The 27,500-nt window shown below is 49.1% G+C and overlaps 2 protein-coding genes across 4 annotated transcripts in view; both read right to left on the reverse strand.

Annotated features, from left to right (window-relative positions):
• Positions 1 to 15,092, reverse strand: part of vegfd (vascular endothelial growth factor D) — a 21,974-nt gene extending 6,882 nt beyond the window's left edge. For both annotated transcript variants that reach the window (XR_009937005.1, XM_062527498.1), the window contains exons 1-3: positions 14,402 to 15,092; positions 2,580 to 2,805; positions 655 to 845 (exon numbers count right to left, since the gene is read on the reverse strand). Coding sequence is in view for 1 of the 2 variants with exons in the window: in XM_062527498.1 (XP_062383482.1) it covers positions 655 to 845; positions 2,580 to 2,805; positions 14,402 to 14,482 (498 nt within the window). In the remaining variant the exon portion in view is untranslated. The remainder of the gene's footprint in view (positions 1 to 654; positions 846 to 2,579; positions 2,806 to 14,401) is intronic.
• Positions 15,093 to 16,087: 995 nt separating this feature from the next.
• Positions 16,088 to 27,500, reverse strand: part of pir (pirin) — a 20,674-nt gene continuing 9,261 nt past the window's right edge. Inside the window, exons 5-9 of one of the 2 annotated variants that reach the window (XM_062527499.1) lie at positions 26,184 to 26,268; positions 19,389 to 19,433; positions 17,398 to 17,480; positions 17,083 to 17,149; positions 16,088 to 16,325 (exon numbers count right to left, since the gene is read on the reverse strand). In XM_062527499.1, the coding sequence (XP_062383483.1) occupies positions 16,213 to 16,325; positions 17,083 to 17,149; positions 17,398 to 17,480; positions 19,389 to 19,433; positions 26,184 to 26,268 (393 nt within the window). In that variant the 3' untranslated portion in view covers positions 16,088 to 16,212. Of the gene's footprint in view, positions 16,326 to 17,082; positions 17,150 to 17,333; positions 17,481 to 19,388; positions 19,434 to 26,183; positions 26,269 to 27,500 lie in introns of both variants that reach the window. The other variant, XR_009937006.1, reaches the window with a different exon arrangement.

The raw sequence follows: 27,500 nt of genomic DNA on the forward strand, positions 1-27,500 counted from the left end.
ACCTCAGGTTGATTAGCTAACTTAGCTGATGATTTCTAGCATTTATGCTAACAATGCTAACTATGTTAACAATCTAACCAGGTTGATTACCTAACGTAGCTAATGACTTCTATTATGTCGACAATGCTTAAAAAAACAGGCGCGGGAAAAAAAATGCAAATAAATAATTCCCCATTCATTTTAATGGGATCGAAAAACGGGAATACCGGAAAAATGACAACCGGCAGCCATCTGACATTAACAAGCAACCTACACCGGATCGGGCCTGATTTTTTAGTGTGATATGTTGTCGATACATTATTCATTCACAAAGAAAATTGATGTCCTTAAAGGTTGGATATTTCCTACTTTTTAATTTTAAGGCATTAAGATCAATTTCCAAAAGATGATTTTATATTCGTCTTCATAGTCAACTGTAGCATGTGTTCTCTTCTGTGTCAGCTTTTGTTTGGTGGAGACGCTCTGAACGGTTGAAATGTTGGTTCGCCAACGGGAACGGAGCCGGTTCTCTGTGGGTGGAAAAGGCCTAGGAGTGATGTTCCGTGCGCCCTCCCCCGCGGTGCGGGACTAGGAGTGATGTTCCGTGCGCCCTCCCCCGCGGTGCGGGACTAGGAGTGATGTTCCGTACGCCCTCCCCCGCGGTGCGGGACTCACGGTCTTGTTGACGTAGGTGGTGCTGGTGTTGCGGCAGGTGACGCCCTCCTTGTTGCAGCAGCCGTTACACCTGAAGACGGACACACACTGCGGCTTGAAGAAGATGTCTGTCGGGGAGCCCATCTCCGTGGCAACGTCCACACAGGTCTCCCTGGGCATGCACTGGGTCTTCTCCCACTCGTCCTTAATAGCTGAGGAGGAGAGAGGAGAGGAGGAGAGGAGAGGAGAGGAGAGGGGAGGAGAGGAGGAGAGGAGAGGAGAGGAGAGGGGAGGGGAGGAGAGGAGGAGAGGAGGAGAGGAGGAGGAGAGGAGAGGAGGAGAGGAGAGGGGAGGAGAGGAGGAGGAGAGGAAGGGAGAGGAGAGGAGGAGAGAGGAGAGGAGGAGAGGAGGAGGAGAGGAGAGGGGAGGAGAGGAGGGGAGGAGAGGAGGAGAGAGGAGAGGAGATGAGGAGAGGGGAGGAGAGGAGGAGGAGAGGAGAGGAGGAGAGGAGAGGAGAGGGGAGGAGAGGAGGGGAGGAGGAGAGGGTTAGAGTGTGTGTGTACCATCAAGAAGCAAGTGTCAGGGTTATAACGTGTGTGTGTGTGTGTGTGTGTGTGTGTGTGTGTGTGTCTACCATTGAGAATCTCCAGGCTGTAGGTGTCAGGTGTGTGTGTGTGTGTACCATTGAGGATCTCCAGGCTGTAGGTGGGGGAGGCGTAGCGGTGTGTGTGTGTGTGTGTGTGTGTGTGTGTGTGTGTGTGTGTGTGTGTGTGTACCATTGAGGATCTCCAGGCTGTAGGTGGGGGAGGCGTAGCGGGTGGAGCGATGTGTGTGTGTGTGTGTGTGTGTGTGTGTGTGTGTGTGTGTGTGTGTGTGTGTGTGTACCATTGAGGATCTCCAGGCTGTAGGTGGGGGAGGCGTAGCGGGTGGAGCGGTGTGGGGTGTGTGTGTGTGTGTGTGTGTGTGTGTGTGTGTGTGTGTACCATTGAGGATCTCCAGGCTGTAGGTGGGGGAGGCGTAGCGGGTGGAGCGATGTGGGTGTGTGTGTGTGTGTGTGTGTGTGTGTGTGTGTGTGTGTGTGTGTACCATTGAGGATCTCCAGGCTGTAGGTGGGGGAGGCGTAGCGGGTGGAGCGATGTGGGTGTGTGTGTGTGTGTGTGTGTGTGTGTGTGTGTGTGTGTGTGTGTGTACCATTGAGGATCTCCAGGCTGTAGGTGGGGGAGGCGTAGCGGGTGGAGCGATGTGGGTGTGTGTGTGTGTGTGTGTGTGTGTGTGTGTGTGTGTGTGTGTGTGTGTGTGTGTGTGTGTGTGTGTGTGTGTACCATTGAGGATCTCCAGGCTGTAGGTGGGGGAGGCGTAGCGGGTGGAGCGATGTGGGTGTGTGTGTGTGTGTGTGTGTGTGTGTGTGTGTGTGTGTGTGTGTACCATTGAGGATCTCCAGGCTGTAGGTGGGGGAGGCGTAGCGGGTGGAGCGATGTGGGTGTGTGTGTGTGTGTGTGTGTGTGTGTGTGTGTGTGTGTGTGTGCCATTGAGGATCTCCAGGCTGTAGGTGGGGGAGGCGTAGCGGGTGGAGCGATGTGTGTGTGTGTGTGTGTGTGTGTGTGTGTGTGTGTGTGTGTGTGTGTGTGTGTGTGTGTGTACCATTGAGGATCTCCAGGCTGTAGGTGGGGGAGGCGTAGCGGGTGGAGCGGTGTGGGGGGGTGTGTGTGTGTGTGTGTGTGTGTGTGTGTGTGTGTGTGTGTGTACCATTGAGGATCTCCAGGCTGTAGGTGGGGGAGGCGTAGCGGGTGGAGCGGTGTGGGGGGGTGTGTGTGTGTGTGTGTGTGTGTGTGTGTGTGTGTACCATTGAGGATCTCCAGGCTGTAGGTGGGGGAGGCGTAGCGGGTGGAGCGATGTGGGGGTGTGTGTGTGTGTGTGTGTGTGTGTGTGTGTGTGTGTGTGTGTACCATTGAGGATCTCCAGGCTGTAGGTGGGGGAGGCGTAGCGGGTGGAGCGGTGTGGGGGGGTGCGCTCCTCCATCAGCTGCGCTGCGTCCGAGCTCTTGAGCTTCAGCTTCAGACGGCACCTCCACAGCCTCCAGTCGGCGTAGTTGGTCAGCCGCAGGACCTCGTCCAGACTCGAGGCGTCCCGCATCTCTTGGATCCAGCGCTCCTGGGAAGATAGAATCGGGTTCTGCATGGAACCCACAATGTTATTTGACTGGCCTTAGAACACGTCTTTAAGAGATTTGATAAAACCTGTCCACACTTCTCAGCTTTATTGGCCACGTTTGCGTAAACAAACAAGGAATTTGACTCCAGTTTGTCTTTGCTCTCAAAGTACGACACTCAACAATAACATAAAAAGAATACAAACACAGAATAGTGAGAATAGAATGAAGGGCAGTAGAATACGGCTATAGCATAAATGCAGTATGTACAGTATAAGGAAGTAGAATACGGCTATAGCATAAATGCAGTATGTACTGTACAGTATAAGGAAGTAGAATACGGCTATAGCATAAATGCAGTATGTACAGTATAAGGAAGTAGAATAAGGCTATAGCATAAATGCAGTATGTACATTATAAGGAAGTAGAATACGGCTATAGCATAAATGCAGTATGTACAGTATAAGGAAGTAGAATACGGCTATAGCATAAATACAGTATGTACATTATAAGGAAGTAGAATACGGCTATAGCATAAATGCAGTATGTACAGTATAAGGAAGTAGAATACGGCTATAGCATAAATGCAGTATGTACTGTACAGTATAAGGAAGTAGAATACGGCTATAGCATAAATGCAGTATGTACAGTATAAGGAAGTAAAATACGGCTATAGCATAAATGCAGTATGTACTGTACAGTATAAGGAAGTAGAATAAGGCTATAGCATAAATGCAGTATGTACATTATAAGGAAGTAGAATACGGCTATAGCATAAATGCAGTATGTACTGTATAAGGAAGTAGAATACGGCTATAGCATAAATGCAGTATGTATTGTACAGTATAAGGAAGTAGAATACGGCTATAGCATAAATGCAGTATGTACAGTATAAGGAAGTAGAATACGGCTATAGCATAAATGCAGTATGTACTGTACAGTATAAGGAAGTAGAATACGGCTATAGCATAAATGCAGTATGTATAAGTTATGGACAACTAGACACAATCTTTCCAAAACATTCTGTCTGACTCCGCATGAGAGAAGTTGCCCCACTGTAGTCATTCCTACTGCGGTCACTTATTGATGGACCAGGAGGTGCTGTTGACCCACTGCGGTCACTCCTACTGTGGTCACTCCCACTGTGGTCACTCCTACTCCCACTGTGGTCACTCCTACTGCTGTGGTCACTCCCACTGTGGTCACTCCTACTGCTGTGGTCACTCCTACTGTGGTCACTCCCACTGCGGTCACTCCTACTGCGGTCACTCCTACTCCCACTGTGGTCACTCCTACTGTGGTCACTCCTACTACTGCGGTCACTCCCACTGTGGTCACACCCACTGCGGTCACTCCTACTCCCACTGTGGTCACTCCCACTGCGGTCACTCCTACTGCGGTCACTCCTGCTGCGGTCACTTATTTATGGAGCAGGAGGTGCTGTTGACCCACTGCAGTCACTCCCACTGTGGTCACTCCCACTGCGGTCACTCCTACTCCCACTGTGGTCACTCCCACTGTGGTCACTCCCACTGTGGTCACTCCTACTGCGGTCACTCCTACTGCGGTCACTCCTACTGTGGTCACTCCTACTGTGGTCACTCCTACTGCGGTCACTCCTACTGCGGTCACTCCTACTGTGGTCACTCCTGCTGCGGTCACTCCTACTCCCACTGCCGTCACTCCCACTGTGGTCACTCCCACTGCCGTCACTCCCACTGCGGTCACTCCTGCTGCGGTCACTTATTTATGGAGCAGGAGGTGCTGTTGACCCACTGCAGTCACTCCCACTGCCGTCACTCCTACTGTGGTCACTCCTACTGTGGTCACTCCTACTGTGGTCACTCCCACTGCCGTCACTCCTACTGTGGTCACTCCTACTGCCGTCACTCCCACTGTGGTCACTCCTACTCCTACTGTGGTCACTCCCACTGCCGTCACTCCCACTGTGGTCACTCCTACTCCCACTGTGGTCACACCCACTGCGGTCACTCCCACTGTGGTCACTCCTACTCCCACTGTGGTCACACCCACTGCGGTCACTTCTACTGTGGTCACTCCTACTCCCACTGTGGTCACACCCACTGCGGTCACTCCTACTCCCACTGCCGTCACTCCTACTGTGGTCACTCCCACTGCCGTCACTCCCACTGTGGTCACTCCTACTCCCACTGTGGTCACACCCACTGCGGTCACTCCCACTGTGGTCACTCCTACTCCCACTGTGGTCACACCCACTGCGGTCACTTCTACTGTGGTCACTCCTACTCCCACTGTGGTCACACCCACTGCGGTCACTCCTACTCCTACTGCGGTCACTCCTACTGCGGTCACTCCTACTGTGGTCATTCCCACTGTGGTCACTCCCACTGTGGTCACTCCTACTGTGGTCACTCCTACTGCCGTCCTGTGGTCACTCCTGCTGCGGTCACTCCTACTGCGGTCACTTATTTATGGAGCAGGTGATGCTGTAGGAATAGGCTGTGAGCTCAACGAGCAGCTCTGGCCTGTTCCTGTTTCAGCCACACGGGGGCAGCAGAGTGCTCCGCACAAGCTGCTGGTTGTAGCACAGACTCTCTGATCAGGAGACACAGCAGCACTTACAGAATCTCCCGTAGGACTTTATGGGCTTAGTTAGTGCATCTTCTCACTCTCTAGAAGACACTTCTGTGCATAGTCCAGCTCTTAAAAACGCTTGTAAAAACGAATGTTTAGGGGTGTTTTAAGGACAGAATAGAGCATGCACAAAGCGAGCAATGTTAAAGCCATACAGAGCTTCATTCTAAATCTGCCAAATTCCACAAAAGGGCTCAATCATCGAGATTTCGGTCTCAAACACTCGTTTTCATGCTAGGCAATACAGAAAACGGACTTAAAGTGTAAAATACCGAAATCATCCTTTAAGCACCTTGAGTGTAAGATGTTTTACTCCTTGAGCGTAAGATGTTTTACTCCTTGAGTGTAAGATGCTTTACTCCCAGAGAGTAAGATGTTTTACTCCTTGAGTGTAAGATGTGTTACTCCTTGAGTGTAAGATGCTTTACTCCTTGAGTGTAAGATGTGTTACTCCCAGAGAGTAAGATGTTTTACTCCTTGAGCGTAAGATGTTTTACTCCTTGAGTGTAAGATGCTTTACTCCCAGAGAGTAAGATGTTTTACTCCTTGAGTGTAAGATGTGTTACTCCTTGAGTGTAAGATGCTTTACTCCTTGAGTGTAAGATGTGTTACTCCTTGAGTGTAAGATGTGTTACTCCTTGAGTGTAAGATGCTTTACTCCTTGAGTGTAAGATGCTTTACTCCTTGAGTGTAAGATGTTTTACTCCTTGAGTGTAAGATGTTTTACTCCTTGAGTGTAAGATGCTTTACTCCTTGAGTGTAAGATGTGTTACTCCTTGAGTGTAAGATGTGTTACTCCTTGAGTGTAAGATGCTTTACTCCTTGAGTGTAAGATGTGTTACTCCTTGAGTGTAAGATGTTTTACTCCTTGAGTGTAAGATGCTTTACTCCTTGAGTGTAAGATGTTTAACTCCTTGAGTGTAAGATGTTTTACTCCTTGAGTGTAAGATGTTTAACTCCTTGAGTGTAAGATGCTTTACTCCTTGAGTGTAAGATGTTTAACTCCTTGAGTGTAAGATGCTTTACTCCTTGAGTGTAAGATGTTTTACTCCTTGAGTGTAAGATGTTTTACTCCTTGAGTGTAAGGTTTCTATATCGATGGGCACATGTTGAGCAGCTGGAGCCACAGACAGCCATCTTCCCATGGTGCACCTGTGCAGGGGCTCTGGAGCAGGGGGGGGGGGGATCAGGCAGTGTGTGTGTGTGTGTGGGGGGGGGGATCAGGCAGTGTGTGTGTGTGGGGGGGGGATCAGGCAGTGTGTGTGTGTGTGTGGGGGGGGGGGGATCAGGCAGTGTGTGTGTGTGTGTGGGGGGGGGGGGGATCAGGCAGTGTGTGTGTGTGTGGGGGGGGGGGGGGATCAGGCAGTGTGTGTGTGTGTGTGTGTGGGGGGAATCAGGCAGTGTGTGTGTGTGTGTGTGTGTGTGTGTGTGTGTGTGTTGCATCAGGCCAGCGGGGGAAGGGAGACCCACAACTGTGGCCACAGATGATTGCCGTTGTTTCAGTGAGAGCTGTGCTTTTTTAACGAGCACCTCATGAACTGGAACAGCTGCAGGGCACCCTCTCTTACACGCCCCCCCCCCCCCCCCCCCCCCCTTCACCCCCCCCCCCCCCCAACGGCTGAGCGGCGAGGAGAGGAACGCTTTCTGCTTTCTGCTTTCTGCTGCTCATTTCCGTACGAGCCGCGATCGTCACGGCACCCAGGAGACCATTAGAGCACTTGTGCAACACACTCAGCACCAGAAACAACAGGAGACTTTGATTTTCCACACGAACACACACACACACACACACACACACACACACAGACACACAGACACAGACACAGACACACACACACACACACACACACACACACACACACACACACACACACACACACACACACACAGACACACAGACACACAGAGCGTCCTGGGCTCAGGCACACACACACACGCGCGCGCGCGCGCACGCTCACACACAGCGGCCTGGGTGAGGCACGGAGCACAAGTGCAGCGATCTCCAGCGAGAAGAGAAGAGGGCATGTGTGTGTGTGTGTGTGTGTGTGTGTGAAGAGGGCACGCCTGTAAAAGCAGCCATTACGTGTTATGCCTCTCTACAGTAATGCACACCATTGCGTATTATGCCTCCACAGTAATGCACACCATTGTGTATATATGCCTCTCTACGGTAATGCACACCACATGCTCATTAAAACTCTAGAATATTCACGTTGCCTGATTAAAACTATAATATACGTCGCCTGATTAAAACTATAATATATACGTTGCCTGATTAAAACTATAATACTGTATATACGTCGCCTGATTAAAACTATAATACTGTATATACGTCGCCTGATTAAAACTCTAGAATACTCACGTCGCCTGATTAAAACTATAAAATTCATGTCGTCTGATTAAAACTATAAAATTCACATCACCTGATTTCAAAATAGGACATCATTTTGAGCAATTACAAGCCTTAAATGTTTACTACATAAGGGAGTGGGCTCAACAGTGCAGCGGAGTGTGTGTGTGTGTGTGTGTGTGTGTGTGTGTTGGGGGGGGGGGGTTCTCCTCTTATCCCTTTACGAGTCGGAGAAGCCGCAGAGCAGAGAGGATGGAAAGTTGAAGTGTGGAGGCCAGGGCAGGGAAGCCTGTCGTGCACAACACACACTCGTCAGCACCAGGGAAGCCTGTCGTGCACAACACACACTCGTCAGCACTACAGTAGTGTCTGTCGTGCACAATACACACTCGTCAGCACCAGGGAAGCCTGTCGTGCACAATACACACTCGTCAGCACTAGTGTCTGTCGTGCACAATACACACTCGTCAGCACTAGTGTCTGTCGTGCACAATACACACTCGTCAGCACTAGTGTCTGTCGTGCACAATACACACTCGTCAGCAGTCAGCACTAGTGTCTGTCGTGCACAATACACACTCGTCAGTACTAGTGTCTGTCGTGCACAATACACACTCGTCAGCACTAGTGTCTGTCGTGCACAATACACACTCGTCAGCACCAGGGAAGCCTGTCGTGCACAATACACACTCGTCAGTACTAGTGTCTGTCGTGCACAATACACACTCGTCAGCACTAGTGTCTGTCGTGCACAATACACACTCGTCAGCACTGTCGTGCACAATACACACTCGTCAGCACTAGTGTCTGGCGTGCACAATACACACTCGTCAGCAGTCAGCACTAGTGTCTGTCGTGCACAATACACACTCGTCAGCACCAGGGAAGCCTGTCGTGCACAATACACACTCGTCAGCACCAGGGAAGCCTGTCGTGCACAATACACACTCGTCAGCACCAGGGAAGCCTGTCGTGCACAATACACACTCGTCAGCACTACACTAGTGTCTGTAGTGCACAATACACACTCGTCAGCACCAGGGAAGCCTGTCGTGCACAATACACACTCGTCAGTACTAGTGTCTGTCGTGCACAATACACACTCGTCAGCACTAGTGTCTGTCATGCACAATACACACTCGTCAGCACCAGGGAAGCCTGTCGAGCACAATACACACTCGTCAGCACTACTGTCTGTCGTGCACAATACACACTCGTCAGCACCAGGGAAGCCTGTCGTGCACAATACACACTCGTCAGCACTAGTGTCTGTTGTGCACAATACACACTCGTCAGCACCAGGGAAGCCTGTCATGCACAATACACACTCGTCAGCACTAGTGTCTGTCGTGCACAATACACACTCGTCAGTACTAGTGTCTGTCGTGCACAATACACACTCGTCAGCACTAGTGTCTGTCGTGCACAATACACACTCGTCAGCACTAGTGTCTGTCGTGCACAATACACACTCGTCAGCAGTCAGCACTAGTGTCTGTCGTGCACAATACACACTCGTCAGCAGTCAGCACTAGTGTCTGTCGTGCACAATACACACTCGTCAGCAGTCAGCACTAGTGTCTGTGGTGCACAATACACACTCGTCAGCACCAGTGTCTGTCGTGCACAATACACACTCGTCAGCAGTCAGCACTAGTGTCTGTGGTGCACAATACACACTCGTCAGCAGTCAGCACTAGTGTCTGTCGTGCACAATACACACTCGTCAGCAGTCAGCACTAGTGTCTGTCGTGCACAATACACACTCGTCAGCAGTCAGCACTAGTGTCTGTCGTGCACAATACACACTCGTCAGCAGTCAGCACTAGTGTCTGTCGTGCACAATACACACTCGTCAGCAGTCAGCACTAGTGTCTGTCGTGCACAATACACACTCGTCAGCAGTCAGCACTAGTGTCTGTCGTGCACAATACACACTCGTCAGCACCAGTGTCTGTGGTGCATAATACACACTCGTCAGCACCAGTTTCTGTTTGCTTTCTTCTCCTGAGTTCAACTGGTGACAGGAGCGCTCTGATCCGTTTAATATGGTGGGTGGAGTCGCCTGCTTTCACTTAAGACAAAGCCCAACAACAACATGCAAGAGGGCAGGGTGAAAAAGAAAAGCATGAACAAGGAATTGTTCTAGAGTTAAAGAGTTTTAACTCTAAAATGTTAAAATATCAGCCACTCACTGAGACGATCACAGATCTTGGTTTTCATTGTAAATTAATTGTGCTTGTATTTGGAAGCCTGGGTCATGTGCATAAACTTGCTCTGCGGGGGTTACAACTGCGTGGGTTATGCAAACCAAGTGCAAAGAGACTTTTAAAGTACTGCTCAATCTCTGCTATAGTTTGTCCATTTGGAGACGAAGATGTCATATCTACCCATAGATAGTAGTACGTACCATGTTTGATCGCATTTTGCACAAACCTACAGCGTTTCCATTACTGTTTGGATCTGTAATTGTGTGTGTGTGTGTGTGTGTGTGTGTGTGTGTGTGTGTGTGTGTGTGTGTGTGTTTGTGTGTGTATGTGTGTGTGTCTGTGTGTGTGTGTGTGTGTGTGTGTGTGTCTCTCTCTGTGTGTGTGTGTGTGTGTGTACACTATTATTCAAAGGTTTGGGGTTTTCCAGTTTTTTTGGGTTTTCCAGTTTGTCTCTACATGTGTGTGTCTGTGTGTGTGTGTGTGTGTGTGTGTGTGTGTGTGTGTGAAAGAGAGTGAGTGAGTGAGTGAGTGAGTATGTGAGTGAGTGAGTGTGTGTGTGTGTGTGTGTGTGTGTGTGCACTATGGCTGGACGATATGCCTTGTATTACGATATAAGTATTGAATATCGGTCAATATTGATAATTATTGAAACATTATGACCTGTTCAAAATAAGGAACAGGAGCGAAAAACACTAAATGTAAACATTTTTATTTTGAATTGAACCTTCCTCTGATGGTAGGCAAGGACGCATGCCCTTGGCTATGTACTATGCCACTGCCTGAGTTCTGTCTTGGCTATGTACTATGCCACTGCCTGAGTTCTGTCTTGGCTATGTACTATGCCACTGCCTGAGTTCTGTCTTGGCTATGTACTATGCCACTGCCTGAGTTCTGTCTTGATGGCGTTTAGGTGCTGGGCGTTGGTTGCACTGGTGTGCCTAACTTTTGCGCACCAAAACAGCACACAATTTAGGTGCACCCACAGTTATCATTGCATCTCCTGGAACACCAAAGAGTCACCTTTTTAATCATGTGAAGGATTTCTTATAAACAATAAGGTGTAGAAAAATATTGTCTTTATTTGAAACACAATATGTAAAGAATATACAGTACATCTTTATGACAGCATCATGACAGCACACTTTATGCAGATTATAGCCTACTATTCATATTTCAACTCCACTTCTTTAATTCAGCTATCTGGTTGAAGCCTCAAAATATTATACAAAATGAAAAACAAAGTAGCATAGTTGACTAGCTCATCATAGTCTACTGTTCAGTTTCCACACATGTGTTATCAAGTTTCAAGGTAGGCTAATACTTTTTCTCCTTGGGACAGGCCCTTGAGTCTTGGAGTTGGAAAACATTGGTATTGAGATGATCAGTCAACTTGAATGCAAGTTTTAATCAAACATGTGCAGCACGCTAATGCTAAAGAGATTGAATAATAATTTAGCTAGTCGTCTTCTACGCGTCATTGCTTTCACGATTGTGAATGTTTTATTTGGCTTAAATGTGCCCATTGAGCGCACACGAGAGGGAAAGCGGGCAGTGTTGCAAAAAAAAAAAAAAACGTTCTATGTGTGTTGGAACACATTTTCTAATGATATCGAGTACGTGTCTATCGAGATACATATCGTTATCGTTGTATTGCCCAGCCCTAGTGTGTACACTACCATTCAAAAGTTTGGGGTCACTTAGACATTCTATTATACCCAGAATAGCAGATCAGTTGCATTGGTTTTTATATCTATATTTATGATATCAGACTAGTACACAGAATGTGCCTTTGGAACATTGGATGAGTAGTTGTTGATAATGGGCAATGTAGACATTACATTAAAGATCAGCCATTTCTTTCTATAGCAGTCATTTACTAGCCTGGTCCTAACAAACTCTCGTACGTATTTCATAATGTACAGAGAGTCTGGCCACTTGCCATGGCCAAGCGCTAACTTTCTTGAATGCAGGTACTCTGTTGAAGTTTTAAACTATTGGATCTGCCCAGAGCCACTCTGGATCTGCCATAACCAATCGCTAACATTTATTGTGTGACTATTTGTGTATGTGTGTGTGTGTGTAAGTCTCTTGTCTCTCTCTCACTGTGTGTGTGTGTGTGTGTGTGTGTGTAAGTCTCTTGTCTCTCTCTCACTGTGTGTGTGTGTGTGTGTGTGTGTGTAAGTCTCTTGTCTCTCTCTCACTGTGGGAGGAGAAGAGTAGAAGGGGGTGAGCAACACAAAATGCACAGTGTTGAAGTGCGTTGATGTCCGGATACATTGTTGAAGTGCCCCCACGCTTCCTCTTTACGCTAACACGACATCAGACTGTTTCACATGCAACATGTCCTTACGTAAGCACCAGCCACCGAGAGGACAGTAACAGCTGAGAGGACAGTAACAGCTGAGAGGACGCACTGTAATGCCTGCAGCCTGGGGCCAGTGCATGCTGCTGCAACAACACCGCCATCAGTCCCTGCAGCCTGGGGCCAGTGCATGTGCTGCAACAACACAGCCATCAGTCCAGTCATTCAGCAGAGCGGCCAAGATCTCATCCCCTGGTTCAGTCGGCCCACTAACTTCATTCATTCATTTATAACATTTAACTCCAACAGCTGACAATATGCTCAAACACAACTCATTCAGCTCCATCAGCTCAAACACAACTCAAACACAACTCATTCAGCTCAAACACAACTCATTCAGCTCCATCAGCTCAAACACAACTCATGTAGCTCCATCATCTCATCTCAAACACAACTCATTCAGCTCCATCAGCTCAAACACAACTCATGTAGCTCCATCAGCTCAAACACAACTCATTCAGCTCCATCAGCTCATCTCAAACACAACTCATTCAGCTCCATCAGCTCAAACACAACTCATTCAGCTCCATCAGCTCAAACACAACTCAGGTAGCTCCATCAGCTCAAACACAACTCATTCAGCTCCATCAGCTCAAACACAACTCATTCAGCTCCATCAGCTCAAACACAACTCATGTAGTTCCATCAGCTCAAACACAACTCATTCAGCTCCATCAGCTCAAACACAACTCATTCAGCTCCATCAGCTCAAACACAACTCATTCAGCTCCATCAGCTCATCTCAAACACAACTCATTCAGCTCCATCAGCTCATCTCAAACACAACTCATTCAGCTCCAGTGCACAATATGCTCAAACAAACTCATTCAGCTCCAACAGCTCAAACACAACTCATTCAGCTCCAACCGCTTATCATGTGCTCAGAAACACAACTCATTCAAACATTCACATTGGACAGACTAGGAGATAACCTACAGAGTATTTCAAATGCAATTTGAACGCAATACATTAGACAGCCTAATGAGTCACTTTGTGTTAATGTTCAGTCATCCCTCGAAAGGGAAAAGGAGTAAACTGACGGAAGTGTGAGTAAGAGCCCAATGCAGCCTGGGCAGTACACTCACTCTGTAAACTGACGGAAGTGTGAGTAAGAGCCCAATGCAGCCTGGGCAGTACACTCACTCTGTAAACTGATGGAAGTGTGAGTAAGAGCCCAATGCAGCCTGGGCAGTACACTCACTCTGTAAACTGACCGAAGTGTGAGTAACAGTGCAGTCACACACTTGCGTCCGCCAACGTATGCATCATTTTCATCAATGTCAGCATATTTCCATAAACGCGTACTGATTGGTTTGTCAGTGTTCGAAAATTTGCATAAACTTAATTTCATTGGCTGGCGCGTCAAAAGTTGAAAATGTCTCAACATTTTAGCGGAGGCAACGTATCCCAGGCAACGCATCGGACCCACAATTCAGTGCGGCATCAAGTGAATGTAAAGTGAATGGGAAAACAACGGACGAACATTGGCGGATGCAACCGTTAGAGCCCAATGCAGCCTGGGCAGTACAGTTCTGTACACAGACTGAAGTGTGAGTGGGCAGATTCAGTACTCACTCTAACTGACTGAAGTGTGAATAAGTACAGACGGGTCAGTACTCACTCTAACTGACTCAAGTGTGAATAAGTGCGGCAGGGTCAGTACTCACTGTAACAGACTGAAGTGTGAATAAGTACAGACGGGTCAGTACTCACTGTAACAGACTGAAGTGTGAATAAGTACAGACGGGTCAGTACTCACTGTAACTGACTCAAGTGTGAATAAGTACAGACGGGTCAGTACTCACTGTAACTGACACAAGTGTGAATAAGTACAGACGGGTCAGTACTCACTCTAACTGACTCAAGTGTGAATAAGTGCGGCAGGGTCAGTACTCACTGTAACAGACTGAAGTGTGAATAAGTACAGACGGGTCAGTACTCACTCTAACTGACTCAAGTGTGAATAAGTACAGACGGGTCAGTACTCTCTCTAACTGACTCAAGTGTGAATAAGTACAGACGGGTCAGTACTCTCTCTAACTGACTCAAGTGTGAATAAGTACAGACGGGTCAGTACTCACGGTGTGCTCCTTGGCGGCCAGCATCAGCCTCAGGACTCCCAGCAGCATCATGTGCAGCAGCACTCGAGTCGGAGTCCACATCCTGTGCTGGAGCCAGAGAGAGAGAACGCACTCTGCACTGGACACAGAGGAGGACCCCAGTTGTCTCTGGACAACCCTGAGACCACACACACACACACACACACACACGCGTGAAGCCCCAGGCCAGTGAATGAGGATGTGGGGGAAGAAGCTGCCGAGCTGAGACACCTCACCAGACGCAAAATGGAGTTCCCTCTTTAAAAAAGGAAGGAGAAAGAAAACACTCCCTCTACTTCCAACAAGCTCCAGGAGAGTGTCTGTGAACGAGAAGCACACACACACACACACACACACACACACACACACACTCCTGGAGAGTGTCTGAACGAGACGTTAGAGGCTGGCAGCTTTCAGCAGAGAGATCTCTTCCTCACTGGCTGTGTGTCTCGTCAGTGTCTGAGGTCGCCTCCTCTGCTGGGACTGACGTCTGTCTTCAGCATCTGAGCTCCAGCTCCAGCTCAATGTCCTCAGATCCGTGTGTGTGGTTTTGGGTGTCCGTGTGTGCGTGTCTCTGTGTCTGAGTGGATGTGTGCATGCACGCAAGTCCGTGGTGTGCGTGTGCATTTGCGCAAGTCAGGGATGTGGGTGTGTGGATGTGTCAGGCTGTGTGTGTGTGTGTGTGTGTGTGTGTGTGTGTGTGTGTGTGTGTGTGTGTGTGTATCCGGGGTGTGTTTGTGTGTCCAGCGTGTGTGTGTGTGTCCGGCGTGTGGGAGTGCAAGGGGCTGCCGCAGGACTCAGTGACCCTCCCCACTGGCCAGCTGTCTGGGACGTCTCAGGTCGTCTGGTTACCGAGTCGTCGCCGGATTCCCAACCCCCGGATCAACTCTCCATGAGCCCAACCCACAAGAACATGTGCTTTAAATGCAGTCCAGACCCCTCTCTCCACTCCTCTCGCTCTATCCCTCTCTCCCCCCCTCTCTCCACCCCTTTCTCTCTCTCCTCTCCTCTCGCTCTCTCCACTCCTCTCTCTCTTCCTCTCTCCACTCCTCTCTCTCTTCTCTCTTCCTCTCTCCACTCCTCTCTCCCCCCGCCTCTCTCTCCCCCTCTCCACTCCTCTCGCTCTATCCTTTTCTCCCCCCCTCTCCCTCTCTCCACTCCTCTCTCCCCCTCTCCACTCCTCCCTCTCTCCACTCCTCTCTCTCTCCCTCTCCTCTCCCTCTCTCTCTCTCTCTCTCTCCCCTCTCCCTCTCTCTCTCTCCCCTCCCTCTCTCTCTCTCTCTCTCTCTCCCTGGTCCTGGCCCGTGTCCCAACCCAAAGCCGTCTGATTGTCTGGAGTTTGTGGGAGGAGCCACTGCCGCGCTGCTGTCCCACGTCACTCCCCAAATGAGCTTGTAATGTGAAATGCAACGCTGAGTGGAATAACTCACAGTGGATACACACACACACGCACACGCACACACACACACACACACACACACACACACACACACACACACGTACACACACGCACACACGCGCACACACACACACACACACACTGCAATCTAATGGCTTGAGAGCACGCTAATGAGCTGATGGACTGCAGGAGCGCTTAATGGAGGGTTGCAGGCTGCTGTTTTTCTGGAGCAGCTTGTGAACACGTGTTGGAAATGATGTACAAGCAACTTCTGATAAATATTTTAATGCCTGAGAGATGACAGCAATACACACACACACACACACACACACTTTGACTCCCACAGCAACGCTACACAGATGTGTTAGAGTGGTCATTTTAGGGACTTGAGCCACTAGTGAGCAATTTTAGATCTCCAGGCCTTTGCCCTCTCAAAGCCGTTGGTTTTCGTTCGATAGTCTCTGATGGCTTGTACGATCTCCTCCTCTGTGTTCATGACAAACGGCCCTACAGACAAAAACAACAAGCCCATGTCAACACTCTCAACACTCACTAGCCACACATGCACAGACTCAAGTGGCTTATTGCTTTTCTAAAACAGTTACTACGTCGATCTAGCAAGATTTCATGAAACAAAAGCACAACAACGAAAAAGTGACGATGTATTCATAGATAATCATTCTTCCGCAAAGAAATATATTCCCTCCATATGAATGGTTGCCATGCAACAACGAGATGCAGGCGCTCTAACTTTTGTGCTAGTTTTGTGGTGGCGCATTACTATAGAACGATATGCGGTCAAGGTGTGTGTTTATCGTGCTATATACAACGGCATTGAGCACGATTCAGCCAATCACAGTCAAGGACCGGAACTATCCGTTTTAGAAATCTAAATTATTACTGCTGCAAAGTATTAAGTTTTGTATTTTTTATTCACGGTTTTCCTATCGTTCCGCAAGAATTCCGTTCGCTTATTGCAATGGAATTTCATTGAAAGTGAAAGTCTGATAGTAAGACCTTGCCACATACTATAACACCTGAAACTGTCAGGTTTTAGCTGTGTGGCCAACTATTTATTTTGTCAGCTCAAGCCACGAAACGGTGACCAAGTTATTTTTAACAACACATTGTGTAAGCCTCTTTTCTCGATTTGGCAATACATTATCCCTAACTTAATGCATCATCACTTAATAACCGAATAGGCCCAAAGAGTTCCCATGGATACATCTCCCCTAGGCTGAGTGGTGTTGTGAAGTAGCACTACCATGTTGAACCACTGGTTCATCAATCGGTTCTCCAGCAATCAGTACAAAATGGGAGTCCTCCGTTGCCTGTGAGAAAGGGAGACATGCTGTATTTAGTTCTCTTACGATGCAGAAATGGGAGCAAATGTGCAGACCAAGCTGTACTTTCACAGCTGAAACATTTGAGTTTTTTCTGTTCATATAATAGGTTGTACATTTTTAGACGAGTCCATGCCCTGCTGTTAAAGTAAACTGAATTGATGTTAAGCACCTTATTCTCCACTTGAATGAGTCCATCCCCTGCTGTTAAAGTAAACTGAACTGATGTTAAGCACCTTATTCTCCACTTGAATGGAATCTCCATCTTCCAGCACTAACGTGTGATGGGGCTCTATTCGCCGCTGGTCCACAGCTGGACCTGAACACAAGCACAAGAACACAAGCACCTGAACACAAGCACATGAACACAAGCACAAGAACACAAGCACAAGAACACAAGCACAAGAACACAAGCACACTACAGCTGGACCTGCACACAAGCACATGAACACAAGCACACTACAGCTGGACCTGAACACAAGCACAAGAACACAAGCAATGATGATGTGAAAACCGCAGTCCACTTCAAAAAACAGTCACAACAAACAAGCGGTAGATAATGATCACGCTCTTCCTCAAACGCTCACCAAACTTCCTGTGGCCAGTGTGACGCTAAGGCCTCAGCGCTCAGCTCTGTTGTGGTGTCTCTGTTTACAGGACACAGCTGCTGTTGCGCTCATGTAAGGCCGTATGGTAATACAGCGGCTTCTTCACTCAGCTGGCCTCTTTGCCAAGGAAACGCTTTCCCTTTTGAGGCCTCTGAACACAATTAGGCCCCTACGCCTGAATCATGAGGAATCATACAGACAAAACCAGTCTGCTAAACCTGTCTACTAAACCAGTCTGCTAAAGCTGTCTACTAAACCAGTCCACTAAACCAGTCTACTAAACCAGTCCACTAAACCTGTCTACTAAACCAGTCCACTAAACCAGTCCACTAAAACCTGCCTACTAAACCAGTCCACTAAAACCTGTCCACTAAACCAGTCCACTAAACCAGTCCACTAAACCAGTCCACTAAAACCTGCCTACTAAACCAGTCCACTAAACCAGTCCACTAAACCTGCCTACTAAACCAGTCCACTAAACCTGTCCACTAAACCAGTCCACTAAACCAGTTCACTAAACCAGTCCACTAAACCTGTCTACTAAACCTGCCTACTAAACCAGTCTACCAGTGTCCTACACCAGTATGTGTACTAAGCCAGTCCACTAAACCAGTGTACTAAAGAATGAGACTTTTGTTAGGTGCCTGATAGGAAAACAATTCCCAGCCAGAAAGGTGACGGATTGGAAGTGAATTTATCAGAATAACATGTTGACATACACTCTTAAATGGAGACAGACCCAGAATGTCCAAACAAACAGAGAGTGCTTGTTGTCATGGCAGGCGAGGAGAGGAGGGCCTGTGATAGTGCAGGGTGACACGGCAGCTCGTCTCCCTCAGACATCTCATTAATGTTGAGATCAGTGACTCTTTCAGCTCTGAGAAGAATGAAACTTTTAGCCTGAGGAGTACGCTCACAAATATGTGATTAGAATGTTCGGTGAACTAAGAGTTCTGCATTACAATGTGACAATTGCCCTCAGAGGTTTTCCCCACAGACTGTATACAGAATACTGAAACTATAGATTGTTTGCGTTGAATTCTAGAAGGATCTAGGAAAATAGTTCCCTCCTCAACAGGCTAGAGAACAAGCCTAAACAGGACGTTGCCCAAGCAGCACAGCTGAACACAATCAACACCAGCATCCAGCCTGTTTTCCTCCCCACCACAGAGTGAGCTTACAGTAACAAACACTACATGGAGCAACACTGCCATTAGCAAAACATAGCACAACAGTGGAGCGTTAGAGGCAGTTCAAATGGAGGGTAGGTTCCCAGCTCTGTAGAGGTTAATTCTAGCTCCTTTTTTGGAAGTGTGTTTCCAGCCATTTTAAATCTGGAAATAATCAAATAGTGACCATAAATGAAAACATGAAGGGTTTGGCCTTTCCAAAGCTGGGGAGTAGCCATTGGCCTGAGATCACAAAGAGGCTTCAACTTTAATGTCAGATGTCCTACAGAGGGGGAGGAAGCAAATACAATGATCAGATAGAGACACCTGCTAGCTCCACTGTGAGATGTGAACTAAAGTAGTCCACGCTGGCTGAAAGGGAACTAGGCCTTTGTAGTTGTGACAGAAAAAGAGGTAAACCAGAAAATGACATTTCCAACGGCAACTCACCAACACACAGCGACCCCGAGAGAGTGTAGATAAATGCTATCCATCCTGAAAGAAACATCGACAGAAGCATATTTTAATCACACAGATATCTTAATCTCAGACCCCACAAGGTTATACTACAGAGCATCATCCTTAAAGGTGAACTTTGCAAGTTTTTAGCTTAATTTACCGTAACTGACTGGAGTAATTGGAATGATTATTTTACTTATTCCGGGTTGAATGATGGCTGTCTTGCTTCCCCCTAGCGCCTCTGAGTGGAAAGACCACACTTGCAAGTGTGTGCCACCGGGCCGGTGCACTCACACACACACACACACACACACACACACACACACACACACACAGGTTGTGCCACCGGGCCGGTGCACTGACAAACAGAAAGTCTCACAGCCTCACAATGACGCTCATGAAAAGGCAGACTGACCGATTGAGGAGTGTTGTAAAATATACACACTAAAGCTGTAGGGGAGACTCTGCAGAGAAACCTGCAAGCGTAAAACGAGATAACAGCAAACGCCAAACCTGCATAGTTCCTCTTTAAAATCCTACCTTAATCCCAAACCCGCAGGATTGTACTTTAATCCCAAACCCACAGGACTGTACTCTGTAGCATTATCCTACAGTATCTTAATCCCAAACCCACAGGACTACTCTAGAGCGTTATCCTATCTTAATCCCAAACCCACAGGACTACTCTAGAGCGTTATCCTATCTTAATCCCAAACCCGCAGGACTACTCTAGAGCATTATCCTATCTTAATCCCAAACCCACAGGCCTACTCTAGAGCATTATCCTACAGTACCTTAATCCCAAACCCACAGGACTACTCTAGAGCATTATCCTATCTTAATCCCAAACCCACAGGACTACTCTAAAGCATTACCCTTAAGAAACCCCTGACCTTCTGTGTGACCAATGCACGTCTGCGCTGATTGTGGCCAACCAGAGTATCAATACAGATGCTGTATGCTGTAATTCCACAGTGAATGCCTTCTGCTGCTGGAGGGAAGTGACCTTCACGATGCTGTGATGTAACAGGATGAATCGATTGCGTGTGTCCAAGCACACACCGACTTTTCTGTGAGGATTTATGAGTGGCCATGTGACTCCACACCACAGCCATGCACACATCTCTGGCCGTCTCCACCACTGATCACATGAGCCATTCAGCAGCATTCACACACACCAGCGCTCTGGGCACCACTTCACACACGCCGTTATGCAATACTCTCCCACTCCTGATTCTTTCATCATTTCCTATATATTGAATAGATTTTGAAATAAAGATTAACAGTGCAGAAGTTATAGCATACTGTATGCAGTTGATGGTTGGGGTAACCTGATAAATGGGTATTGGCTACATCATTAGCAGGCCCATGTTATTTCTACTTTCATTGCTGTACGAGAGTTGGAAATGTCGTGTAGATTCTAAAAGAGAGAGTGGGGTGGGGAGTGAATGGAGATCTAAGAGGGAACATGACTTATCCGTGCACATTCATAGCTGAGATCTAAGAGGGAACATGACTTATTCGTGCACATTTATAGTTGAGATATAAGAGGGAACATGACTTATCCGTGCGCATTTATAGTTGAGATCTAAGAGGGAACATGACTTATCCGTGCACATTCATAGCTGAGATCTAAGAGGGAACATGACTTATCCGTGCACATTTATAGTTCAGATCTAAGAGGGAACATGACTTATCCGTGCACATTCATAGTTGAGAATCTTAGTGAAGGGAGAAACCTCAGACTTCCTGTGCACCATTGTGAAGATGCATGAGCTTCCTGCCCTGACACGCCCATATTAGGCCGATGCAGGAAGAAGAATGCACGCCCATATTAGGCCGATGCAGGAAGAAGAGTGCACGCCCATATTAGGCCGATGCAGGAAGAAGAGTGCAGCTACAAGGGCTCTGGATCAAGCGTGAATTCACGATGGAAAAGTAAAGGAGGAGACTGGAGTACACGGATTAATCTTGAACACAGTGCAGACATGACCAGTGGTTCCTGTGTCTTCATGGACCCTGACGAACTGCTGTAAAGTTGCCAAAGTTAACAACAACATGGAAGGCCCCAATTTAGATGGCAGGCAAAGTACAAAGTCTGTTAACAAGCAACGTACTGATCTAAAGCTATGAAGTGCCATATGGCAGCACTGAGATTCAGATTTGGCTGAAATGATCTGAACACTGTGCCCTTTGGCCAGCCATGTGGTGCCTGCACTGCAGTGGACACTTGGCCAGCCGTGCAGTGGAGTGGAGTGGAGTGGAGTGGAGTGGAGTGCAGTGGAGTGGAGTGGAGTGGAGTGGAGTGATGAGTGGAGTGATGAGTGGAGTGGAGTGGAGTGGAGTGGAGTGGAGTGGAGTGGAGTGGAGTGATGAGTGGAGTGATGAGTGGAGTGGAGTGGAGTGAAGTGGAGTGGAGTGGAGTGATGAGTGGAGTGGAGTGGAGTGATGAGTGGAGTGATGAGTGGAGTGGAGTGGAGTGGAGTGCAGTGGAGTGGAGTGATGAGTGAAGTGGAGTGGAGTGGAGTGATGAGTGGAGTGGAGTGGAGTGATGAGTGGAGTGATGAGTGGAGTGGAGTGGAGTGATGAGTGGAGTGGAGTGATGAGTGGAGTGGAGTGATGAGTGGAGTGGAGTGATGAGTGGAGTGGAGTGGAGTGATGAGTGGAGTGGAGTGATGAGTGGAGTGATGAGTGGAGTGGAGTGGAGTGGAGTGGAGTGATGAGTGGAGTGGAGTGATGAGTGGAGTGGAGTGGAGTGGAGTGGAGTGATGAGTGGAGTGGAGTGATGAGTGGAGTGATGAGTGGAGTGGAGTGGAGTGATGAGTGGAGTGGAGTGGAGTGGAGTGGAGTGATGAGTGGAGTGGAGTGATGAGTGGAGTGATGAGTGGAGTGGAGTGGAGTGATGAGTGGAGTGATGAGTGGAGTGGAGTGGAGTGATGAGTGGAGTGATGAGTGGAGTGGAGTGATGAGTGGAGTGATGAGTGGAGTGCAGTGATGAGTGGAGTGGAGTGGAGTGGAGTGGAGTGGAGTGATGAGTGGAGTGGAGTGGAGTGGAGTGGAGTGGAGTGGAGTGGAGTGGAGTGGAGTGATGAGTGGAGTGGAGTGATGAGTGGAGTGGAGTGGAGTGATGAGTGGAGTGGAGTGCAGTGATGAGTGGAGTGATGAGTGAAGTGGAGTGGAGTGGAGTGATGAGTGGAGTGGAGTGATGAGTGGAGTGATGAGTGGAGTGGAGTGGAGTGATGAGTGGAGTGGAGTGATGAGTGGAGTGGAGTGATGAGTGGAGTGGAGTGATGAGTGGAGTGGAGTGATGAGTGGAGTGGAGTGATGAGTGGAGTGGAGTGATGAGTGGAGTGGAGTGGAGTGATGAGTGGAGTGGAGTGATGAGTGGAGTGATGAGTGGAGTGGAGTGGAGTGGAGTGGAGTGGAGTGATGAGTGGAGTGGAGTGGAGTGATGAGTGGAGTGATGAGTGGAGTGGAGTGGAGTGATGAGTGGAGTGATGAGTGGAGTGCAGTGATGAGTGGAGTGATGAGTGGAGTGGAGTGGAGTGATGAGTGGAGTGATGAGTGGAGTGGAGTGGAGTGATGAGTGGAGTGATGAGTGGAGTGCAGTGATGAGTGGAGTGGAGTGGAGTGGAGTGGAGTGGAGTGATGAGTGGAGTGGAGTGGAGTGGAGTGGAGTGGAGTGATGAGTGGAGTGGAGTGGAGTGGAGTGGAGTGGAGTGATGAGTGGAGTGGAGTGGAGTGATGAGTGGAGTGATGAGTGGAGTGGAGTGATGAGTGGAGTGATGAGTGGAGTGGAGTGGAGTGGAGTGGAGTGGAGTGGAGTGATGAGTGGAGTGGAGTGATGAGTGGAGTGGAGTGGAGTGATGAGTGGAGTGGAGTGCAGTGATGAGTGGAGTGGAGTGGAGTGGAGTGGAGTGGAGTGGAGTGGAGTGGAGTGGAGTGGAGTGATGAGTGGAGTGGAGTGGAGTGATGAGTGGAGTGGAGTGGAGTGGAGTGATGAGTGGAGTGATGAGTGGAGTGATGAGTGGAGTGGAGTGGAGTGATGAGTGGAGTGGAGTGATGAGTGGAGTGGAGTGATGAGTGGAGTGGAGTGGAGTGGAGTGATGAGTGGAGTGGAGTGATGAGTGGAGTGGAGTGGAGTGGAGTGGAGTGGAGTGATGAGTGGAGTGGAGTGATGAGTGGAGTGGAGTGGAGTGATGAGTGGAGTGATGAGTGGAGTGATGAGTGGAGTGGAGTGGAGTGGAGTGCAGTGATGAGTGGAGTGGAGTGATGAGTGGAGTGATGAGTGGAGTGGAGTGGAGTGGAGTGATGAGTGGAGTGGAGTGATGAGTGGAGTGGAGTGGAGTGATGAGTGCAGTGGAGTGGAGTGGAGTGATGAGTGGAGTGATGAGTGGAGTGGAGTGATGAGTGGAGTGGAGTGGAGTGGAGTGATGAGTGGAGTGATGAGTGGAGTGATGAGTGGAGTGGAGTGGAGTGATGAGTGGAGTGGAGTGGAGTGGAGTGGAGTGGAGTGATGAGTGGAGTGGAGTGATGAGTGGAGTGGAGTGATGAGTGGAGTGATGAGTGGAGTGGAGTGGAGTGCAGTGATGAGTGGAGTGATGAGTGGAGTGGAGTGATGAGTGGAGTGATGAGTGGAGTGGAGTGGAGTGGAGTGGAGTGGAGTGATGAGTGGAGTGGAGTGGAGTGGAGTGGAGTGGAGTGGAGTGGAGTGATGAGTGGAGTGGAGTGATGAGTGGAGTGATGAGTGGAGTGATGAGTGGAGTGGAGTGGAGTGATGAGTGGAGTGATGAGTGGAGTGATGAGTGGAGTGGAGTGGAGTGATGAGTGGAGTGGAGTGGAGTGGAGTGGAGTGGAGTGGAGTGATGAGTGGAGTGGAGTGGAGTGGAGTGGAGTGATGAGTGGAGTGGAGTGATGAGTGGAGTGGAGTGATGAGTGGAGTGGAGTGGAGTGATGAGTGGAGTGATGAGTGGAGTGATGAGTGGAGTGGAGTGATGAGTGGAGTGATGAGTGGAGTGATGAGTGGAGTGATGAGTGGAGTGATGAGTGGAGTGGAGTGATGAGTGGAGTGATGAGTGGAGTGGAGTGGAGTGGAGTGGAGTGGAGTGATGAGTGGAGTGGAGTGGAGTGGAGTGATGAGTGGAGTGATGAGTGGAGTGGAGTGCAGTGATGAGTGGAGTGGAGTGATGAGTGGAGTGGAGTGATGAGTGCAGTGGAGTGATGAGTGGAGTGGAGTGGAGTGGAGTGGAGTGATGAGTGGAGTGGAGTGGAGTGGAGTGGAGTGGAGTGGAGTGGAGTGGAGTGATGAGTGGAGTGATGAGTGGAGTGATGAGTGGAGTGATGAGTGGAGTGATGAGTGGAGTGGAGTGATGAGTGGAGTGGAGTGGAGTGATGAGTGGAGTGATGAGTGGAGTGATGAGTGGAGTGGAGTGGAGTGGAGTGGAGTGATGAGTGGAGTGGAGTGGAGTGGAGTGATGAGTGGAGTGGAGTGGAGTGGAGTGGAGTGATGAGTGGAGTGGAGTGGAGTGGAGTGGAGTGGAGTGATGAGTGGAGTGGAGTGATGAGTGCAGTGGAGTGATGAGTGGAGTGGAGTGGAGTGGAGTGGAGTGATGAGTGGAGTGGAGTGGAGTGATGAGTGGAGTGGAGTGGAGTGATGAGTGGAGTGGAGTGGAGTGGAGTGATGAGTGGAGTGGAGTGATGAGTGGAGTGGAGTGATGAGTGGAGTGGAGTGGAGTGATGAGTGGAGTGGAGTGGAGTGATGAGTGGAGTGGAGTGATGAGTGGAGTGGAGTGATGAGTGGAGTGGAGTGATGAGTGGAGTGGAGTGGAGTGATGAGTGGAGTGGAGTGATGAGTGGAGTGGAGTGGAGTGGAGTGGAGTGGAGTGGAGTGGAGTGATGAGTGGAGTGGAGTGGAGTGGAGTGGAGTGCAGTGATGAGTGGAGTGCAGTGATGAGTGGAGTGATGAGTGGAGTGATGAGTGGAGTGGAGTGATGAGTGGAGTGGAGTGATGAGTGGAGTGGAGTGATGAGTGGAGTGGAGTGGAGTGATGAGTGGAGTGGAGTGGAGTGGAGTGGAGTGATGAGTGGAGTGGAGTGATGAGTGGAGTGGAGTGGAGTGATGAGTGGAGTGGAGTGGAGTGGAGTGGAGTGGAGTGATGAGTGGAGTGGAGTGGAGTGGAGTGGAGTGGAGTGATGAGTGGAGTGGAGTGGAGTGGAGTGGAGTGATGAGTGGAGTGGAGTGGAGTGGAGTGGAGTGGAGTGATGAGTGGAGTGATGAGTGGAGTGGAGTGGAGTGATGAGTGGAGTGATGAGTGGAGTGGAGTGATGAGTGCCGTGCAGTGGAGTGCAGTGGAGTAGAGTGGAGTGATGAGTGAAGTGGAGTGATGAGTGGAGTGGAGTGCAGTGGAGTGGAGTGGAGTGATGAGTGGAGTGGAGTGATGAGTGGAGTGGAGTGATGAGTGGAGTGGAGTGGAGTGATGAGTGGAGTGGAGTGGAGTGATGAGTGGAGTGGAGTGGAGTGATGAGTGGAGTGGAGTGGAGTGGAGTGATGAGTGGAGTGGAGTGGAGTGATGAGTGGAGTGGAGTGATGAATGGAGTGATGAGTGGAGTGATGAGTGGAGTGATGAGTGCAGTGGAGTGGAGTGGAGTGATGAGTGGAGTGGAGTGATGAATGGAGTGATGAGTGGAGTGATGAGTGGAGTGGAGTGGAGTGATGAGTGGAGTGGAGTGGAGTGGAGTGATGAGTGGAGTGATGAGTGATGAGTGCCGTGCAGTGGAGTGGTCTTACCTGCAGGTACTGGCTGCACATGCTGAGCGCCTTGCTTTAGCTTGAAATCAAGATAGATGGTGGGGGTGCGCGTGTAGACCTTGGACTGGAAATGGAAAGAGCACAAGGGAGAGAGAAAGGGAGAGAGAGGGGGAGAGAGGGAGAGAGAGGGAGAGAGAGAGGAGAAAGGGAGGGGAGAGAGAGAGGTGAGAGAGAGCGAGAGGGAGAGGGAGGGAGAGAGGTAGAGAGGAGAAAGGGAGGGGAGAGAGAGGTGAGAGAAGAGGTAATACAGCAGGACGAGACGGCATTCACACTCGCGTGCTGGCTGACCTCCATCACAGCCTATGGTCCTCATTAGGAAGCCACACGCTGCCCTGGAGTAACCCCAGCCAACCAGCGCCGCCCAACTAACAGGAGACCAAAGGCATCGTCTCCAGGGAAGTCTGCTCCTCGTTTCCTGCGTTTATCTAGCCAGACAGGCGCGAGAGGATGTAGTAGTGGGCGTCATTTATGTGGCTGATCCAAATGTCAGCGCATAAATCAAATGGAACCGCAGCAAGCCTGCAGGAGGAGACACTGTAGCCACGCACCAGAGTTTACTCCAGTACTGGACGCCATGACACTCCTTTCTGACTGGAGCCCTCCGTCAACAGAGAGAGACAGAGAGAGAGAGGCTATTGAGCCTTCTCCAACAGAGAGAGGGGCTATTGAGCCTTCTCCACAGAACAAGAGAGAGGTATAGCTATTGAGCCTTCTCTAACAGCGAGAGAGGGGCTATTGAGCCTTCTCCACAGAACAAGAGAGAGGTATAGATATTGTATGTAAATGTGATGGTGGCAGGTAACAGTAATCACCTGTAAATGTGATGGTGGCAGGTAACAGTAATCACCTGTAAATGTGATGGTGGCAGGTAACGGTAATCACCTGTAAATGTGATGGTGGCAGGTAACAGTAATCACCTGTAAATGTGATGGTGGCAGGTAACAGTAATCACCTGTAAATGTGATGGTGGCAGGTAACAGTAATCACCTGTAAATGTGTTCTTTAAGTGTGAGCTTCCAAAAGATTCACTTCAATTTCACTATTTGCACCAACTCACATTAGAGCTGAATACATTAGAGCTGAATCTGCACAGTTGTGGGCGTACAGCAGGACACATTAGAGCTGAATCTGCACAGTTGTGGGCGTACAGCAGGACACATTAGAGCTGAATCTGCACCAACACACTTGAGGGCGCACAGCAGGACACATTAGAGCTGAATCTGCACCAACTCAGTTGTGGGCGCACAGCAGGACACATTAGAGCTGAATCTGCACCAACACACTTGTGGGCGTACA

Source organism: Sardina pilchardus, chromosome 23 (assembly GCF_963854185.1).
Source record: "Sardina pilchardus chromosome 23, fSarPil1.1, whole genome shotgun sequence".
In the NCBI taxonomy this organism is placed as follows: domain Eukaryota; kingdom Metazoa; phylum Chordata; class Actinopteri; order Clupeiformes; family Clupeidae; genus Sardina; species Sardina pilchardus.